At 33.0% G+C, this 20,812-nt stretch overlaps 2 protein-coding genes and 1 pseudogene across 2 annotated transcripts; 2 read left to right on the plus strand and 1 right to left on the minus strand.

Annotated features, from left to right (window-relative positions):
* Positions 1 to 15: 15 nt before the first annotated feature.
* On the plus strand, positions 16 to 4,096 carry LOC120189637 (annotated as a pseudogene).
* Positions 4,097 to 4,675: 579 nt separating this feature from the next.
* On the plus strand, positions 4,676 to 6,627 carry LOC120189577 (protein YIPF1 homolog). The gene is made up of 3 exons (XM_039192822.1): positions 4,676 to 5,277; positions 5,653 to 5,920; positions 6,242 to 6,627. The coding sequence occupies exons 1-3, from the start codon at positions 5,060 to 5,062 to the stop codon at positions 6,446 to 6,448; spliced, it is 693 nt and encodes a 230-aa protein (XP_039048753.1). The 5' UTR covers positions 4,676 to 5,059; the 3' UTR covers positions 6,449 to 6,627.
* Positions 6,628 to 10,857: 4,230 nt separating this feature from the next.
* LOC120189639 lies at positions 10,858 to 16,582 on the minus strand. The gene is made up of 12 exons (XM_039192860.1): positions 16,316 to 16,582; positions 15,706 to 16,257; positions 15,304 to 15,528; positions 14,622 to 14,811; positions 14,549 to 14,580; positions 14,395 to 14,463; positions 13,651 to 14,142; positions 13,490 to 13,558; positions 13,015 to 13,176; positions 12,290 to 12,506; positions 11,858 to 12,199; positions 10,858 to 11,365 (listed from the first exon to the last, which is right to left on the minus strand). Exons 1-12 carry the CDS (start codon positions 16,580 to 16,582, stop codon positions 11,202 to 11,204), a joined length of 2,781 nt encoding a protein of 926 aa, XP_039048791.1. The 3' UTR covers positions 10,858 to 11,201.
* Between the last annotated feature and the right edge of the window lie 4,230 nt (positions 16,583 to 20,812).

Below are 20,812 nucleotides of genomic sequence, written 5' to 3' on the forward strand. Positions count from 1 at the left end.
TTTATATGGATGTGCATGGGTGCATGGTTGGTAAGTTTTTAACTTTTGAGCACTGATGATGTGTTAAGATTTGAAGTATAAAATCTAAACAGATATTATCTTACGGTCATTTTATTAAACAAAATCGATGTATAATAATTGTATTTATAATATTATATTAAAAATCGATTTATAATCGATGTATTTATCCGAATTTTTTTCTAATCGGATCGAATCGAATCTTTTTGTACACCCCTAATTGCGACATCACTCCAACACCCCTCAGTTAATCTCTAGTTCCTAACCCATTACTCCTTAGTCTTGCTCAGCTCACAAGTTTATTATTGAGCCATTCTGAGATGGATTAAAGCAATATTATTTAATTGTAGGGGTCATATCTTCTTGTTCGAGAGTGAAAATGTTGTACAACGGATTCTAAAATTGTATAAGAATACGAATTAGTCTTATGTCTATACTAACTCGTATCAGACTAGCTATATCGCCATAAGTCACATAAAATGACAGAACCTAAAATAAATACATTAAAATGATTTGATTTGTGCATATAGTCCTTCACTTACTCACTTATGCCGACGAATATTGGCACAAGTGATTAAAATTCAGGGATTTGAGCTTGTAAGGTCAAGTTCAAATTCTACCACTGTTACTCTTAGTGGGCAATATGTAATTCCTATATAAATTCTAATTGGATCTTAGGTATGCCTTAATCCTGAACTGGGGAGTCATCATTGATTTAAACTTTTTTGTATAAAAAATAATAATCCATCACTTACTATAAGGGGGTGTTTGGTTCAGGTAATATGAGATTACCGGGAGAATGAAATATCATTCTCCCGTTTGGTTGGCTAGTAATTTTATTCCCGGTAATATTTTATTTTCAGTAGTGGTATTTTGGGGTTATTACCGGGAATGTGATTATCCACTTCCCTTAGGTATTGTTGGATTACCAGCGTTTTGGACTAAAATGCCCTTAATTTTTTTCTTCACAAATATTCTTCTTCTGTAATTGAATAATAAAAATTCTATGAAGGTTAAATTAAAAATTTATCCTTAAACTATTTTAGATTTATAAATAAAAATCCATAATTAGAATTTTATTAAAATAAAATTTTACCATTTGATTAAACCTATTTATCTATTCAATTTTGTAAAAAAAATTATATAAATTTTATGAATTTAAAATTTTTAAAGAAAATATATAAATTAATTATAGTAATATTATAATAAAATTCAACTTGTTAAAAAATAAATATATAATAAGGACAATTTGGTAAAATATATATTCTAATAATCTTTTATTCTTTTAACCAAACATTGTAATCTTACATTCCTACTAAACGAACCAAACACAAAATACAACATTCCTTGTAATCTTATTCCCTCCGATAATCATATTCCTACTGGTAATCTTACATTTCGTAGACCAAACGCACCCTAAATACTTTTGTGAGACTATGACCATTGAATAAAGATCTAATAGTAGGATTTGGCGAATCATATTTTTTAGAGGATTTTTTTTATATTAAACTAATATGATTATAAGTAGTATCTATTCTAAATACTCTCAATCATCCTACTACAACCGTTGGTGCTCGAACCTGTGACCTTTAGGAACAACAACGATTTTTTTAATCACATAAGTAAGTTTCGTATTATTTTTAGTGGACTTTTGTGATACTTTTAGGGCCAGTTTAACATTTTTTTAATAAAAAAAGTATATTTAAAAAGTGATGTTAAAAAGTATTTTTAAAAGTGATTTTGAAAGTTAAATTTAAGATCTTAGTGCTTGTTATTGTTATCCAAAAATACTTTTAACAACACAAAAATCTCTTTTAAACATTATATTATAAATTAAAAATAAATTATTTTAAATTATTTTAAATTTATTAATATTTAAATATATCAAATATATCAAATTAAATTATAAAAAGATACAAATGAAAAGTATAATTGTAATAAAATATAAAATGAATTAATTTTTTTGGACAAAACATAATTGTATATAATTAATACGTAATTTATAGAAACAATTGATTTTTTTTTTTTTGAGAAAAGGAGTGGAATTCATGTACCACAGTAAGGGTAAAAGCATAACTTTACTTCTAAACGAAAATTTGAACTGAAAAAGTTAGAAAATTCGGCTTTTACGATTAGTTTAAAACTACTATTTTAAACTCACTTTTACATTTAAATTTTATCCGTCTGGTAATAATTTTACTTTCAAACCTAAATTTTAGACCAAAAATATATATTTAGACAAAATTACTAAACGAATATTCAATATTATGTTTACTAATAAGAAACGTTCTAAATATTTTTCGGATGCATACAATGTGGTTTTGGGTGAAACTTCCATTGGCCAAGAAAAGATGATTGTTTGTTTCCTTGGAAAATAATTTTTACAATTTTCCTTATCTATATAAAAAATTTCACAATCAATCACTTTCTCCCTCATTAGTGGCTCGAGGTTGGGGTCAATTTTGGTTCCTAGGAATTTCAATTTTATTAACTCACAACTTTATATATATATATATATATATATATATTATAGAAAGTCGCTAATTTTATTAAAAATAAAAAAATTATAATTATAATGAAGATTTACAAGTATAATCGTAAACTTAAAATATAATTATGACATTTTCCTATTATCATTGAGATAAAAACTAGCCACTTAGATCATATAAGGACCAAAAAAGAAAATTGTTAAAAACCTAACAAAAAAAACTCGAATAAAATAAAGATATCAAATCTGACTGCATCGATAAACAAACCACAAAAGAGGATGATGTTATTGAAAGACATCCGATAAATCATAAATCAGAGTCAAACGGTGTGAGACATCCGATGGTCCAAAGTAGGAAATATTATATGATAACAAATAAGAGTCATCTTCTTGATCAATCGTGACGATGTCATGAATAGAACATATGCCAATCGTGACGATGTCATGAATAGAACATATGCCATGGGGGATTAAACTTTTTAATTTCAGTAATAATTTTAACTTTTTACTAATAATCTCATATATATATATATACATATTTATATATATATATATATATATACACATATATATCAATTTATTATTATTGAAAATGTATGAAATTATTTGATAAATTTAAGAATAATTTATATATACAATCATCAAATTAAATCTTTTTAACTCAAGTAATAATTTTAAAATTTTTATGAATAATTTCATATATATATATATATATATTATATTAACTCAAAATTATTTAAAATACTTAAATTGTTTGATAAATTTAACAATAATATCGATTTTGATTATGGTGTGTGATGCCAAATACCTAGTTTATCACTTCGTAGCCCCCTGGATACACCCTCCTCAAGGATGCAAACCAGTGCGTTTGGAAAATCGAAAGGGCTCTGGAAGACCCTCTCAGAGGGCACCTTGAGTGATGCGATGGCCTCGGCATATCTCTTTTTCTTACCTCCAACCCTTCAATTCAGGTGCTTGCATATACCGCTATTCTCGATTCTTACTATCGAATATTGATTGTTAAGTTCTTGCCCTCGTAACTAAAGCTAGAATTATGGTAAACTGCAGTTGACAGTTTTTGATTAGCTGAAACAAAGACTACTTAAGCAAAAATTGAAGGAAGCAGACCACGGTTCATCCCCGGTTGTTCTGTCTGCCTTCACAGATTTCCTGTTAGGTGCAGTTTCGAAGAGTGTTGCAACTATTTTGACTTATCCGGCAATCAGGTAAATAGCAGCTCTCCCATATTGTGACATCGTAGAAGCATGCACTGGAGTTGATTTTACTGAAGTAATGTGTTTATCTCCTCAATGCAGGTGCAAGGTAATGATCCAAGCCGCAGATCCAGACGACAACGACGATGATAAAACCAAGAGAGCTCAACGAAAACCACGGAAAACAGTGTTAGATGTTGTCCGTACTATCTGCAAAAGGGAAAGGATTTCCGGCTTTTTCAATGGATTAGAGGCTCAAATCACAAAAACTGTGTTAAGCTCCGCGTTGCTTCTGATGGTCAAAGAGAACATTTCAGCTGCAGCCTGGGTTCTTATACTTGCTCTCCAAAGATATCTATTGCTTACAGGGGGGTAGAGTAAAAAATGCATGACATGAACAAATATCAGCTATTACTTGGAGGTCAAGTTAATGATCTGGCGTCCTTGGGATACAAACCCTTTGTAGTTTATCGGAGTAAGGCTCCAATTCTTTGGAACGTAGCTGCAGCAACATCGATGCTCTTTCAGGTAAACCAACCAGAGTTGATCTCTTTTCGCTTCATCCTCGAAATAAGCTTGTAAGTCGGAATGCAATGCGAAGACAGTCGCATAATAATTACTTGTCGTACAATTGCGTATTCTTTTCAAATTATATAGAATCATGTCGTTGTTTCCCTTTCAGTTAGAAGACGGGAGCATCGCGGTCCGAAGCTAGGCATAGATGCTGCTTTTATATAACAGAATGGAGGTATCCATGGCTAATGGCTTGATGCTCTGAAATATAGTATTACCATGACAGGCAAGGGGTTAAAGAAAGGAGGGTTTTTTTTTTTTTTGAGAATTCATTGCCATTGTTTGTAATATATTTGAAGAATATGGTGAAAAATATCCGAACGAAGATCTCTGGTGTGCAGGGAAAGATCTCTGGTGGAGCTCAACCTCCACGTGATGCAGACGGTATTTCTCATTTTCTTCTATTCAACTTCCTTTAATTTTTGGTTTTGTTTTGGGTTAGTCTGATTCGCGGCAGTTCTTATGCTTTGATTTGTGTGCCCTGGTGCATTATATAAAGGATTCATGATCTCAGTGGCATTGTGTATACCAATTTGCTTTAGCTTTTTCGTCATGTCGATGAAATAGTAATTTAAAGATTTGGTTTGATAAAGTTCTACTTCTTAGTACGAAAGATGATCCATAACATTGTCGATAAGTTTGATATAGCTTCTATGAAAGTAACTTTCAAATAGATTAAAAGTAATTTGTGATGTGTATAGTTCGAATGACAAATCTAATTAGCTTGTTGCATGAACGAAATTAGTTGTTATGTTGGTGACAACTGATGGCACTTTTTGAGGCAGATTCATTTACGAGACCTGCTGCTGGCTCTCCTAGGGGATCTGATGAATCACAAGGAGGTGGTTGGCTTCATAAATTCACTGTTGCTGCATATAAGCCGTACTTTGATGTTGATACTTCAGATGTTTTGGATAGACTTAAGGAGTCACTCTATCCATTTAAAGGAACATTTACAGAGAAAACAGCTACCAATCCAGATTTGTGAGTTCTCTTCCCCTGGTTCATTTGTATTTATAGATAGAGAGTTTGAATAGTTATCGAATCAAGGTGTACAGAAACTTATTTAAGCTCGAGACTGGAAAGTTTCTTTGCTATTTCATATGATTAGAAACATATATTTAGGAATGGGTGCCTAAAACACTAAACAAAGAGGAAAAAGAATTGGTCATTGACAAGTTCTAATTTCTTGGTTATGGATCATTATCCGACCGTGCAAGTATGCTTTTCTGAAAATCTGATTTTCCTCTCATTAACTGCCATATAATAACTTTCTTCTCCCAGAAATCTTTCACTTTGTCCCTTCAGAACTCGTCTTTTGCTTTTCATGCATGATTGAAGATTTTCAATGTTATGCAGATATGGACCATTCTGGATCTGCACCACTCTTATATTTGTAGCAGCGTCTATTGGGACTTTTGTGACCTATATAGCACACAAGCTTCGGGACAAAGAATGGAATTATGACATAAATCTGATTACATGGTCTGCTGGTGTGTTCTATGGATATGTCACCATGGTTCCTCTCGTCTTGTTTGTTATTCTCAAGTACTTCTCAGCACCATCAGGCCTTGTACAATTGTTTTGCCTATATGGATACTCCTTATTTATCTTTATTCCAGCTATGGTAAGTTCTTTAAATGTTAAGCTTGTTTGTCTGCCAATTTCTCATTTATCTTTCGGAGTTGGAAAAACTTTTGTTGTAATTTTTTTACTTGGGTTATAATTTATAGAGATTCCAATTGCTTAAAGAACCGGGTAAACTGTTCGAAGAAAATAAATCCCTTATGCTTGAAACTTCCTGTGGAAAATTTTCACCGTGAAGCCGACACCGGGATTTACGGAGGTCGGAGAGTGTATTATCTGAACCGTGTAAAGTTTAGCAACCTTTCTGCAATGTTCTATGACAAATTTTTCATCTAAAATTGTTGCTTGTACTTGGTTGCAGTGTCTATCTGTTGTCCCCTTGGAAATTTTCAGATGGGTAATTGCAGGTGTAGCCGGGTTTATGTCGGCAACTTTTGTTGCGCCTAATCTCAAAGCTCACATTACTTCGGCCGGAGAAAGTTGGTTCTTGATCGTTGCTGGTGTCTTTCTCTTGCAGCTGGCCATTGCTGTTGTGCTCAAGCTCTATCTGTTCACCGTTTCGGTATAAGAGGAAACTGTCGTAATCGGGTTAGTTGTAGATTACAGAGAAAGCGAATTTTGATCCTTCGGCTGTTAATCGGCTGAAATATTATTCTTGATCAGGTAAAACATCATGTATTCATTCATTTTTAGTGCTGTGGGAATATATATTACAAGCGACTGTTCCAATGTAATAGCATTTCTTCACCATTTTCTCTTCGAACTTGATTTACAGTTTGTTCCTTTCAAAACATATGTTCTAAACAGAGCTCATTTGCCCTCTGGTTCTTTCGTAATGTAGACCCGAGAAACCAGTCTGGTGGATACTAGGGCAGAGCAAAGTGCAATTTGGTTCATATTTTAGTGAAAAAATGAACTGAATCGATTACACTCCTACCGGATGCCGGTTAAACGTCCGGCTGCTGGTTGATAAGAGGTCAAGCTCTCGAACAAGTAAAGGTCTAATTAATATTTTAGTCCCTATATGTGCTAAAACTTTGGATTTTATCCTTTTATTTTAGTTCTGTTTAATTTGGTCCAATACTTAAAAAAAAAGTGATGTGGAGTTTTTTATACTCTTATTCGATCGCACAAGGTGATGTGAAAATCTAATCAATCATATTTAACTAATAATTAATATACATGTTGGTCGAATGTTTAAAGTTGTTTTAAAAAGATTCATGCAACCACATCAACAACAGTAACTAATGGAAGATAATCCGTTTTCGTACCTTAGAATTTTATAAGTTCATCATCTCTTATAATATTGGAAGTTCGTCCCTCCCTTAATATAAAATCATGTGTCTGCCCTTGACTAATGGTGTCATCAACTTGGACATCTTGATAATATTATTAAAGTGGATGAATGTCTAATTTAATCTGAGGGATTAAATTTCAGATTTCAGCATAGTAGAGGGACTAAAACCAAATCTAAGCAAATTCCCTGCAGAAGATGATTCACCCACCGTTAGGGTGAGAAAAAAACTCGATTCGATTTGAAAAAATGATTTTTTTACTCGATTCTACCCGAAAAAACTCAACTTGAATTGACTTCGAGTTGTAATTTCATAAACTCGACTCGAAAAAATTTTAAGTTCAAATCGAGTTGTAAAATACAACTCGAATAACTCAAAATTTTTAGTGATTAGTGGATTTATTTTCAAGTTTGAGTCGAGTCATTCGACTTTGTATGATATGTGTATATTACATATGAAAAAATATGAAGAAATATATTTGTATTATATATATAGTTATAGAAAATCACTTAAATTAGAATAAAATAATATTATAATATTATAAATATTTACAATTAAATTTAAACAAAAACTCGAAAAACCGACTAGACTGGAAAAATTTTTTAAATCAACTCCGAGTTGTAAAATATGACTCATCAACTCGACTTGACTTGATCGAACGCTCACCCCTACTCACCCTATGGCAGAATGAAAAGGCTAGGATCATGAGCAAACATTTTGGGTATTTAGGGTTAATAATAGTAAAAAGTGTCTCAATACTCAATTCTTGCAGCTTTGAATCCAATAATTCAACACTGATTAAAAGGTTTGTTTGAGGACAAGTTAATTGAGCAACACAAGCAATGGTCAACTTCACATCATTTCATGCATTGGATCCCATTGGACAAAAAGAATTTGGAAGTGTCCTTAAACATATGTTTTTCTCATGAATTTTGTTCCATGCCCACCCTTTGAGTCAGGACACGTGGGCTTATCCTCTCTCATTTTGGGGCCTCAAAGTTCTAATAATGTCAGACATCCCCCTCATAATTAGCATGTTAGGGTACCTATACTTTTGATTCATAAATATCGGATAAAATAACATTTAATCCTTTAACTTATTAACTTATTCTAATTTGGTCTCTGAACTCTTTTCTTCAAATCGATCTCGAAATTTCTTTTTTCTTTTTAATCATTTTGTTAATACAACACTACTGGACTATGACTATAACGTGAAAAAAGTTGACAAGTAAAAAGGGCACAAAAGTTTAGGGATTAAATTGAAAAAACACAAAATTCAAGGAGTAAAAGTTATTTTGTCCCTCCATAAATATAATCATGCAAAAGATGAATGATAAAAAAGTGGGTCAAAGTAAAGACAAATCTCAACAAGCTTATAAAAAAAACCGCTATTTGCACTTGGAAATAGCTGCCACAAGGAAGTCCATGAGAAGATACAAACCTACACTAAAATATTATTAGTAGAACCTAAACCCCACAGGCTAACAGCAGAAAAGATGAAGATGCCTTTTTATAAGGTAAATGTATTGTCTTCTTCAAAAGGCAATGAACCCAGTTTTTTTTTAATATAAATACAGAGCTGGTAGCCCTTGAAAACTGCATTAATATGGACATTAGCAAATCCAATGGTTAGAAGATGGGATATAGGAAGAAAGGGGAAGTGAGAGTCAAATATAAGATCCTCAAAATGAGGCTCTTTTTAGACAAAATATTTGAGTTAGGTGTAGTTTGTTGGAATCTGAGTGACATTAGCTAGGCTTGGCTGGAAATATCATAGTTTGAGATTGTAATTAGGGACGGGTGCAGAATTTTATGTTATAAAGAGTGAGTTTATAATTTTTTTAGGTGAAAACAAATTATCAATAAAAAAATAAGGAAAATAATCAAATTATATTAAAATCTGAATTTTCAAGGGAACCACTCCGTAAGCCCCTCTGTTCATCTTTGATTAGAATAAATCAGGTGAGTATAGATGACTTCAAACCATTCAACCATTCTAGTATTTTATAAATTTGTTCCTAACATAAATCCTACGCTCGCCTGATTCTTCCGGTATTATTTTCTTACAAGAACAATAACATGTCTATGACATAGTAAATTGTATTGGCAACTTGGTTAAGTTCCCAAGAAAACGCTTCATATGCACCATGATCACATAGGGGACAACTTGGTAATCAAAATTATTAAGAAAAACTGCAGAGGGGCTCCTCCAATGGAGACTGCACAAGCAAAACAAGGTCTACACATCACTCTCGTTGTCAATGCAAGAGAATTTGGCCATAAAATATTTTCACTTTTTTTTAGCTTTGAATCCCTATAGAATACTTCTACCAACTTAAAACTTCCAGTCCCATCTCTCTCTCTCTCTCTCTCTCTCTCTCGTGCTTTCTTTATAGTCTTCCATCCCCCCTTTTTCAGCATCTTGTTGTGAAAGACACAATGGTCTCAAAGGGCCTTTTAGCAGGTTCTCTTTTGTTGATGTTTCTGAGCATTTCAGCTCTAAACCATGGGGTATTGGGAGCAAGGTTTCTGAAGGTTGAAGATGAAGAGGAGACAACAACGGCTCAGAGAAGTTGGAAGAATCAGCAGAGTGTGGATAATGGGACAGATGGCTTCTTTGCTACAATTAACAGAGAAGTTCCCTCTTGTCCTGATCCATTACACAACAAGTAGCAATGCAAAGCAACTGATACATCATACACCTTTGAGAAATCTGTATATATTTTACAAACTTGTTAGGAAACTCAAGGCCTATTCATTTTTTCTTGGACCTATATATTCAAAGTTCATTTTTAGGAGCTCTTATCAGGAATGATGTTTTGGTTTGCAGGAGATTTTGTATGCATAAAAAAGGAATATGAATTTGTTATCATACATTCTTGATCAAACTTTTAATGTGGGTGTTGAAATTGTTTACAAATGCTGATGTGGATTTACATATTCAATGTTCTTCATGATTTTTTTCAAGTAATAGTTTATATTTTATCAGTTTTAAAAGTTGAAACTAGAACAGAAACCGAATTAAGCAATTCTAAACATGATATACAAAAGAATAATGATCCTCCAAATGTATAAAAGAAACTTTGAAGTAAGTAGGAAGATGGAGCATAGAAAAGTGTGAATAAGATCAGTAATGAATCAGGATATCATCATTCTTTTGACTCTCAGTGAGCTATACCAGAATGATCCCTTAATCACCATTAACAGAGAATTTGATTGATGTGTTTTACCCCTTGAAATTTCAATGTTATTGGCTTCTTGTTTTGTTCAACAAGGGCTATAGCATTCATTTTCTAACTAGATTATATCCATAGGTTTGAATTTTCCCAAACACTGTCCCCTCACCACCCCCATCTTATACACGCCTGCAAGGAAAAAGGACCTTTTTCAAAATTTGTCTAGATTTTAGGACTTGAAATGAACCACGTTGGTCATTCAATAGGTTCGAACCATTCTACAATAAAGACTTTAAAATAAGGAGAGACATATGGTACAGTGATAAACCACATTATACTGCTTCAAATCTTGAAAACATAATTGGATAAGATAGCCGAAAACCTCGAACATAAACCGTAAAACGAACAACAGAACTTCAACATATGTGGCACAATATGGCACTTAAAACTAATTTTGTAATCATTGAAATTATTGATGTTGCACGTACGTGAGAAAAGAAAGGCACTGATGAACTGCTTTGCCTCTCAACTCTTTATCTCTAAGTGTATGGGGTGCTTATTTGATTTCACCCGGTTTACAAATGAATAAGAATACAATCAAATCACCAAAATAGGGCAGGATTTCTACATCATACATCTATATAACAGCTCTCTCAAAAAGAATGACAACCAATCTAGATAAATATTTAATAGATATTCGGATTTGATCGGATTAACCACCACGCACCATATCGGACTCTTGGAAACTAGGCTTCTACATCTTTCTTCCAAGAGTAAAATCCATGTACCAGAGTAACTCCGATTACAATCCAGAAGCCTCGTCCTGGACAGAAAAATGATTCAGTGTGATCTATGCCGTGAAATTTCGGAAAATATACCTTTGTCGTCTTTTCATGCCATCAACATTTTCGAGCATGTGTGGCAAGTTCGGTGGATCACGACTTATTAAATTTGCCCACAAGTTGACAATGGTTACAAAGTAATGCCGTCCATCCCAAAGCACCATTTTCAAGCCTGATACAAGAGAATCGAGATTATTTTAGAGACTGGTGCGAGTGGAGCTAGAAAAGATGGTCCAGATTGTTTTGCTTGGATATATTCCAAGGTAAAGTAAAATGGCATCTTTTAGAATTAGTTATCACACTTCAAAAGATGTTAACTGAGAATGATTATCACGTTGGAACTTAAAAGCATGGTTATCACAACTTTAACCTATATAGGCCCTACAAGAAACTTAAAAGCAAAGAACATTGACAATGCTTTAGTAAGTTCAAAGATTATGGAACTTAGGTTCAAAAACATTAAGGACTGTTATTTGAGAGGTCGACGTGTATTATACATAAATCTACACTCTTCAAGACCCTATAGGGCAAGCACCTTTGATGACCTACCTACCCTAGCACATGACAACATGAAATGGTTTCTCTCTCTCTCTTTCCATTTACTTCTTTATCCTAGAGAAAATTTTATACTTATCCACTTAGCTTAAATCCAATAAATTCATACCTGGCACTGCTGCAGCAGTTAAACCTGATAAGCAGCATATAGGATCTTGTCCGGAGAAAACTTGTTTATAGAGTTCATGAGCATCAGGATCATGAATACTCCGAATGTAACCTAGTAAAGCTTCAACATCGTATTTTAAATCAGTCGAATCAGTCAGGCTTTGAAGAGCATCTTCAAGTCCTGAACTTGACCACACGGTAAAACATTCCCGCACCAGAGCAAGGAAGTTAGTGTGATTTTCGGAACTGAACAATACCAAAGGCTTGTAGAGTTCAGTGGACAAAGATCCGACAATTCTGACAACTCTGAAAATCTCTCCGAGTGCTAGAATGTACTGCCTGCCTGTAAATGACCAAGTATCATGTAAAAAACTTAGATTAATACAACAAGGAGTGCATAAAAATTTTTATGCTCGCCTTTCAAGTAAAGCACCTTGAGGTTTAGATAATAATTCATTGCGGATGTTGTTTTGTAATGACTGCTTCCAAATCATAGCACCATGTTTCAGCTCTAGCTCACAAACTGACAAAATCCTCGACCATGTAGCTACATAATTAGATTGACCCTCAACTGACCCAAATTTTAGAATCTTTAATGTTGATGCAGCGTGTCTCAAGAGTTCAACCGCCGAAGCCATATATTTCTCTGCCTATTGAATTTGAAAAAAAAATACAGTGTCATGTCATGGTCGAAGCCATTAATTTCTTTTGATAAAAGTCGAAGCCATTAATTAGCAAAATAATCATCGAACATATGGAAACTATAATATTTACCCTCTAAACAGCATTTCATATTCTGAGCTGTTAATTCAGATATAACCATTCATATCGAGAAATAATAAATTTAAGTACATGAATGTATCTGAGAAACAAGTGCAAGGAGGGGATGTTATGGATATCAGCCAGAATCCCACTTAATACCAGCCCGTTATGGTATATAGATCAATTTGATGTTTGGGAAAATTGTCTTAGCTCCTGAAAAATAAAAAGGGCCATACCCAGATATAGTCCCGCCAAATGAGAGTCCTAGAATCCTAGAAGTCGTAATGGAAAAGAAATACACTTCTACATTTTGTTAATGCTCTCAAGAATAGAATAAAATAAAATTCTAAAAAATAAGAGCATATAGCCCCATAAATCAAAGCAAAAGACACAAACCAGTGATAATTTCTCTGATAACTGATATTCTGATTCCAGCACTTGAAACTTTTTTTCTTGTAGAACCTTGACATATTCACCTAGGTGAATACTTCTTGACTGGAGATTCTCCAAGGCCACTTCAGATATTATGCCATCTTTTTGCAGTTCATTACATAGATCCTACAACCACGGGAAACAGACGAGACTCAAGACATTAAATATTCAATGAACATGAACAACTATACTATCATCCGAAGATAAGCCACACAAAGCAGTACTAAGAGAAATGAGCTCCAGAAAGCTTCAACGTCCAAATTTATGATTTTGGTATGAAGTGAGAGAGGGTCACAAATTCAAGAAATATAAACAGAAGGGGGGGTATCGACATTCTCCTGATCTTTTCGGCATAAACGTTTCACACAAAAAAAAAGAGTGTAGAAATAATGGAAAAGGGGAAGGAACATAGCAAGAATTATAACAAATAACTGCATACCTGGATTTCCTTCTCAATAGCTTTTACTTCAGAATTTTCGCCGGAAAGAGCGGCAATACTTTTATCTTTCTAATTAAAAACATTTTTCAGAAACAAATACTTTTAAAAACACAATATCAACAAAAAGAAGGCAAGAGAAGAAAATTAAGGACTCTACCAACCTTCATATTGTCAAGATGGCTAAGTGTAACAAAGCACAATTCAGAAGTCAATTTAGAATACAAATCCACATAATCATTTAGCTCTGTTTTGGTAGAGTATTTTTCATATGACTCTCCGAAACCAAATGGAGAATTTCGGTTTTCTCCTCTGGTTCCAGAAACCGCACCTTTAAATTCCCACGAATCATCATCAAAATTATTATAGCCATTTGCGAAGTCGGAACCCATCACTATATGAGAGGAAAGAAGTCCATTTTCACTTGGTTCGCTTATCTGATTTAAAGGAGCCTTTTTCTCTGCTTGACTATATAAACTTGATATCAGATCATTGATAGATATATTTGGATGAGCATCCTTAACGCCAGCCCTTAGATTGTTATGTTTAATTGAAACATCTTCATATCTCAATGGATCCTCAGTTTCAACTTCTTCATCACCAAAGATGGACAAGGGCACCGCTCCTTTGGATTTCTTTGAAGTATCCTCATTCCCCTGAGCACATCAAAGGAACAGTAAATGAAAGAAGAAAAATTTCCAAATGTGTACCACTAGTAAGCTTTCTCCCAATGACAAACAAAATACAATTTATCAGATGAAAAGGCATATCTCATGCAACAGGAATTTAATTCTTAACATGAGATCAAATTATAGAAGTTTAGCACCACATAATTGATCCACTATGCCCCTGCCCCATCAATTTTTTTATGGATGACAATTTATTCGAGCAGTAAAATGAACAAATACCTGGATATGATTGTCAAATGAAAAATCTTCTACCCCAGAATGGGAAACATCAGCAACGTTTAGCTCTTCCTACAGATACAAGTACAAAAAATTGAGATTGATAAGGTAGATTGTTTTTGATATAGAGAGAACAAAGTATCAATCAATTCGTCACCTTAGTCTCCAATCCATTTCCAGAAGTTGCCCCTTAAAAGCCCAGGATATTTCGTCAGAACCAATAGTTTTACCAACTGAAGAAGAAATCTCAACATTTTTGGTATCATTCTGCTTGTTTTGAGATTCAAAACTAGGGGAGAAACTAAATCCTAAGTTCCATTCAACTGATGTGCCAAAACACTCACTAGAACCATTCACACTATTTCCGAATCCAAAGCCGAATTCAGGTCCCTTAGGATTTTCCTGTTCCTGGCCTTCAACCTTCAAAGTAGGAAATGTCAGCAGTAGTAAAAACGATAGAGTCCCCGAAAAACTTGTCAATACATATATTAATCAAAGTTAAAAGTACCAAATACAAAATCCAAATACAACAACAAACTATCACCCTATATAGCACCAGTAACAACAACAAACTATCACCACTAACAAAGGTAAAAGAACTTGTCAGAAAATAGATTCCTCAATTAGGAATATTATGAGTAATTAAGATAGGATTCTGTAAATATTCCTTAGTAGTTGTAATTCCTAGCTTTAAGGGATTGTGTATTCCTTAGAATTAGCTACTTTCCTAGCTTAAGAGTTTCCTAAGTTGAGGCTGCTACTTGTATAAATATGTAACACTACCTACAGCAGAAATACATGAGTTTTACACAGAATTCATTGTTTTTAACAGAACTTACAGAAATATTTAATAGATATATTGTCGACAAGGATTTTCTGGCTTATCATAATTGAAAAAAAAATTAAATTTACCTCAGTATCACCAGTTCCAAAGCGTGTCTCAGGCTCTGCAGCCTTGAATTCCCATCCATCATCATCACTAAACTCGTCATTCTCATCAACTACATTAGAGTTCGTACTACTTGCATTCGCATTTACACCATGAATATTTGAACTCAGCGCACTGGCATTTGTACCCAACCGATCCCAACTCGAATGGAACATATTGAAACTAGAAACCGGCACATTTGGATTACTCTAATAAAACCCAAAAAAAAAACAATAAAACACCCGTTAAAAACCATACTTCCTAAAACAGTCATTTATCTACGATAGGACTACGTATCAAAATTTTCATGCCTTACTTCTTTTTAACAAAACAATAACATTGGAAATCACTGACAATCAAAATAACAAAAGTTATATAAAGTTTACCTTCAAATTTTCAACTGCCATTTCTGCTTTTGGTTCTGCAGCTTGGAATTCCCAACCATCATCGTCCTCCTCATCAACCAAATCAGAATTCCCAACATTCGAATCCAAATTCAATCCTTTCTCTCCCAAATCCAACCCATTTGAACCCGAATTCAACCCACTTAACCCCAAATTGGCCTCTTGTCTTTCCATCCCAAATGCATAGCCATTTGAACCCAATTTTTCTTCTTTTTTAACCGGAGCAGCACCATTTCCACCCAAATTTAATGTATCCATCTTCAGACCCAATCCGTTTATCCCCGAATTCAACCGGTTCTGATTCCAAGTCTCCATCTTCGGGTTCAAATCAATTACCGGCTTAACGTCCACACCCGACCGAATCCCATTTGACTCATTCGCCTTCTCATTCTGTTTATACAAATCCCCTATCAAATCATTTAAATCCGATCCCTTTCCTTTGAAATTCCCACCCGTTTTAGGAGACGAAAACGAATTGTTTATACCGTAAAGCCCCGAGTCCCCTGCATCAGATCCCCCATCTTCTTTTTTCTTCTTCACCGAAAATCGATAACGGTAAAGCTCCAGTCATCTTATCCCATTGTGTTTTCACCGACTCGACTCGGCTCGGAGCCGAGCCAGGCTGAGATGGAAGGGGCGATTTGAGAAAGGGGTCGACTTGAAGATCATTGACGGGAAGAGATCCGATACGAGGGATATTACCGCCGGAGTTAATGAAATCTCCCCAATCATCGTCGTCGTTGGCTGCGGCGGCGGCCATGGCGGTGTTATTGGCGTGGAAACCAGGACCGTTGATCGAACGTGACGATGAGAAGAACATGAAATCGCCGAATCCAACATCATCATCGTTTCCGGCCATAGTTTCAAAGGTTCCGAAGGCACTTTCTTTTCTCCCTTTTTTTTCGTGCGATCTATCGGATCGTCTGAAAATCTCTGATTTTTATTTCGAACCATTTTCGAGGGTGCGTAGGAGTAGATATTGCGCACTCAGGACAGTGACAATGGGGCATGGCCAATTAAAATCCAAAAAAAAAAACCTTAATGGTATATGATATCCTTAAATATTTTCTCAAAAAATTAAGAATTAATTATAAATTTTTCATTAATATGTGTGTACATTATTTTATAAATTATACATTTGTTTAACGTTAAAAATATTATCATTTTAGATGTCCGAGACGTAACCATTATTAAATGATATGTGTTAAGCTCTAGTAATTTTAAATTTTTTTATATAAAATAAAAACTTAGAAATATAAATTTATTTTAAAAAAACTCAAAACTTTTGAAAATCTAATAAAACCCTCCAACTTTGAAAACTTTTATTCTAATCCTTATACCCACGCTGGCCATCCCGTTCGTCGATGTTGTTATTGACGAACCTCCAACTACTAATTGAACCTTAATTTTAAAAGGTGTTAGGCGCAAGAAGGCACAAGGGTTCTCCGGAGCCTAAGCGCGGGGCACAAGGCGAAGGCATGGGCTATATCTTTCATTATTATTTGTCATCTCCTCGTTAGTCAAGATAATTAGCTGATCTTATTCTCATATGTAATGGGATTAGTCAATATACAATTCTATAATTAATAAGACCCCAAAATATTTCAACACAAAGTTAGGGTTATCACAATTTTGATAAGGAAACGTGTTCAATACTTTGATATATGTCTCTTTCACCGAATTCTACCGTATTTTGATTTATATTTAATTATTTTAATATTTATAATTATTATGTTATTTATTTTTAAATAAAACAAATTGATTTTATAATTAATTTAAAATTTATTGTGTAAATATTTATTTAATTTAATATTTTATTATTTTAAAATTAATTATATACACAGCTAAATAAAATAATTAAAAAATCATAAAAATATATTAAAAGAACTAAACAATGTACTTTTGATAAAAAAAATATGATGATAAGATATAAAAATAGAGGTGTTCAAATAGTTAATTCGGCACCGAACTGAATTATCATTAACTGAATTAATCGAACTTTTTCCTTTAACCATTAATAGAACCAAACTTTTCTTTGAAAATATTTATTTCGGTCGATTAACCGAATTTGAATTTTTTATAATTAGATTAATTTAAATATAATATATGTATATTTTTTATATTTGAGTTACAAATTAATTAGGTATTAATAATTTAATGAATCTAGTGTGATTAAAAAAATAATTGGGTTTGAGCTTAAAATAGGTTTATAATAGATATAATATATATAATATTTAATAATTTTGGTTAATTCGGTTAATTAACCGATTTCGAATCGAATTAACCGTTAATCGAATATTGAAAAACAAAACTACACACGTTCTTCTGATAGATACCTTCTTTGCTATTTTTTCTAATCTCTTCTTCTTTCTATTTTCTTTTTTTTTTTCATGTTTTAGTTCATTAGACGATAGAAGCGCACGCCAGGAGCTTTTGAAGAAAAGCTCCAAAGGTGGAAAAAAAGCTCGCCTACCATTATGCGCCTAACCTATACCTCTGGAGGCGTTTCCTTTGTGCCCACCTTCGCTCGCGCCTTAGGCGCACTTTTGAAAACTAAGAACTGAACTGCAACGATGATACAACCACCTGAAGCTACCCTAATTGATGATTTAAACCCAATGAACCCTAAACAAAAGTCATGAAATTGAAGCATCCCGATGACTCCAACAGCAACCACTACGGCATGGGCAAGGACAACTGACAATGGAGATGTTAAGGATCGTGTCGGCGATGACGATCGTGGCCTGCAAATGAGGTTAGGGTTAGAGATTTGAGTTTTTTTTGTAATTTTTAAAAAATTAGGTTTTTTTATAAATATAGTAATTTTTAAATTTCTTAAATTTTTTTAAAATTACTATAGCGTGATACATGTCACTTAACGGGATTTTTTAACAATCGTTACGTCTCGAGCAGTTAAAATGGTAACGTTTGTAACGTTAGGTACCTGGAAGACTCAAAAAAATAGTTTGGACACCTATTTTATGAAAAGTGGTATAGTTTAGACACTTAATTTATAATTAAGACAAAAATTAATTTAATATTTAAAGGAAATTACTTTTAATGTAATTTTTAAATTAAAAAATTTAATTTTTTTATTACAAAAAAAATTGATTGATATTTAGGATGGGTTGAATCCGGACCCACTTTCTAAGGTAGGGTTTTTCTTTTAAAGTTCAGATTTGGATCGGATCGGGTCAAGTCGGGTTTTAAGAGAATGGTCATTGAATTCGGGTCGAGTTAGGATTATACATTAAAAATATTCGACCCAACCCAACCCGATATATATATATATGCCACTATATATATATGTTAGGTTTCTCCCTTTTCCTATTTTCATTTCATTTCCCATTGTTGTCGTTTTTCTCTAATGTTTTAATTTCTTTTTCTCAAAAACCAGTCCCATAACTGAACCCTTCAAAGCTTTAGTGCCAGGTTAAATTCTAAGTCGATGGTTATGGCGGATTCCACTTTGTTTTCATTTCTTGTTTGGCTGTTAGGCCATCTCGTTGGAGTCGCGAAGATCTCTACTTTGGAGATGATCCTATGCACCAATCTATCATCACTTTGTAGCTGTATTGTGACGACAGTTATAGTACACGCTACAACTGACGTTGCATTGTAGTTGCACTACATTTTTTTGTGAGTTTGGTGACCATGGATTTTGGCCTCTAGTTTCCATCGAGAAGAAAGGGAGAGAAGTGGAGAGCTTGAGCGGCTGAGGTGTTTAGATTTAGTAAATTAACTTAGGTTTTTTTTAGTTAGGTTATATACTAATTTTTTGGGGTAAATTAGGGTATAGTCACTGTAACCTTATGGGTAAATTAGCCTTAGATCCTCCTAGGTTTAGCGCTTATTTATAATTTAGTCACCTGTAGGGCTTGATTTTGAATTTACTTTTTTCTATTTGTCTCGATTTAGTTATTTTCCAGTTTTATTTTTAATTGTAATTTTGTAGAGTTATTTGGGTGTAGATCCCTTATTTTTACGCGTGTTTTTATTTAAATCCCTGTTTTAATTTTTTATTTGTATGTTGAATTTTACGTTTATTTAAATTTAGTCATTATTTTAATATGTATATATTTTAAAAAATATATAGTTTGAGATGTTCTGTTTTTATGAATGTTTTATTTATTCTTTTTATCTCGATATTTATTAGAAATGTATATGTTTTATTTTATATTTGCAAAATCAATATTATAATAATTAAATATTGTGAATAAAGTAGAATTTGTGGTAATGTAGAGATAATGTTAGAGATGAATTACTGTTTCTTCTTTAGATATAGATAGAGATGTTGTATAGTAGAGATGAGGGCTGGAGATGACATTAGCGTATTATATATTTACAAAAGTATCGTCTGCCTCCTTTTCTAATCTTTTCTATTTTTCTCTCTCAACTTTGTTACATTATTTTGCTCTCTGCATGTTTCTTTTGCTTCATTTGGTTTTCATCTTCCTTTTTTTCTTTCTTCTACTTTTTAATATTTTCTTTCACCAAATCTGAAATTTTAAATTTAAAAATTGAAATCTTGAATTTCGAATTCAAATATATTGATTTGGTGCAAGGTTGATAAATATATAGCAATGGGTTTTGTTTGATTTTGTATCTATTGGTTGTTTTTTTTTAATTTATTCGATTTTGGATGAACCCTAATTTCTATGTTTTTACATAATTTAGGGATGATTTTTTGAAAATTCGTGTCGGGTTAGGTTAGATTGAGTTTTTATTTAAAAAAATAGATCGGGCTCGGGTCGAATGAAATCTTCTCAAATTTGGGTCGGGTATCAAGTGAAGGAGTATAGTAACCGGGTCAAAGTGAGGAGGACAAAAATTCGACTCAACCCATACTTATCTCTAATGATATTGATGCAGTGATTTTTATCATTGTTGTGATAATTCATAACATTAATATAATAATTTAAAATAATTAAAATAATTTTTTATCAAGAATTAAATCACGTCATAAGAGAAACGACTAAATCAAACTATCAAAATAGAATAAATAAAATAGATTCTGTTACCTAATTAATTAATTAAATGTAAATAATAAATAAATTAAATTAGTAATTTTTATTAACTTTATAAAATT

The sequence above is a fragment of the Hibiscus syriacus genome, unplaced genomic scaffold (genome assembly GCF_006381635.1).
Source record: "Hibiscus syriacus cultivar Baekdansim isolate YM2019G1 unplaced genomic scaffold, ASM638163v2 tig00116958_pilon, whole genome shotgun sequence".
NCBI classification, from domain to species: domain Eukaryota; kingdom Viridiplantae; phylum Streptophyta; class Magnoliopsida; order Malvales; family Malvaceae; genus Hibiscus; species Hibiscus syriacus.

Excerpts from the sequence above, each read along its gene's own strand:
- LOC120189577 (XM_039192822.1), top strand. The coding sequence starts at position 5,060 with ATGGCACTTTTTGAGGCAGATTCATTTACGAGACCTGCTGCTGGCTCT. Across the intron at positions 5,278-5,652 it reads ACAGCTACCAATCCAGATTT|ATATGGACCATTCTGGATCT; the intron begins GTGAGTTCTCTT and ends AATGTTATGCAG. Across the intron at positions 5,921-6,241 it reads TTATCTTTATTCCAGCTATG|TGTCTATCTGTTGTCCCCTT; the intron begins GTAAGTTCTTTA and ends ACTTGGTTGCAG.
- LOC120189639 (XM_039192860.1), bottom strand. The coding sequence starts at position 16,582 with ATGGCCGGAAACGATGATGATGTTGGATTCGGCGATTTCATGTTCTTC. Across the intron at positions 15,529-15,705 it reads TGGCAGTTGAAAATTTGAAG|AGTAATCCAAATGTGCCGGT; the intron begins GTAAACTTTATA and ends GGGTTTTATTAG. Across the intron at positions 13,559-13,650 it reads GCCATCTTGACAATATGAAG|AAAGATAAAAGTATTGCCGC; the intron begins GTTGGTAGAGTC and ends GTTTTTAATTAG.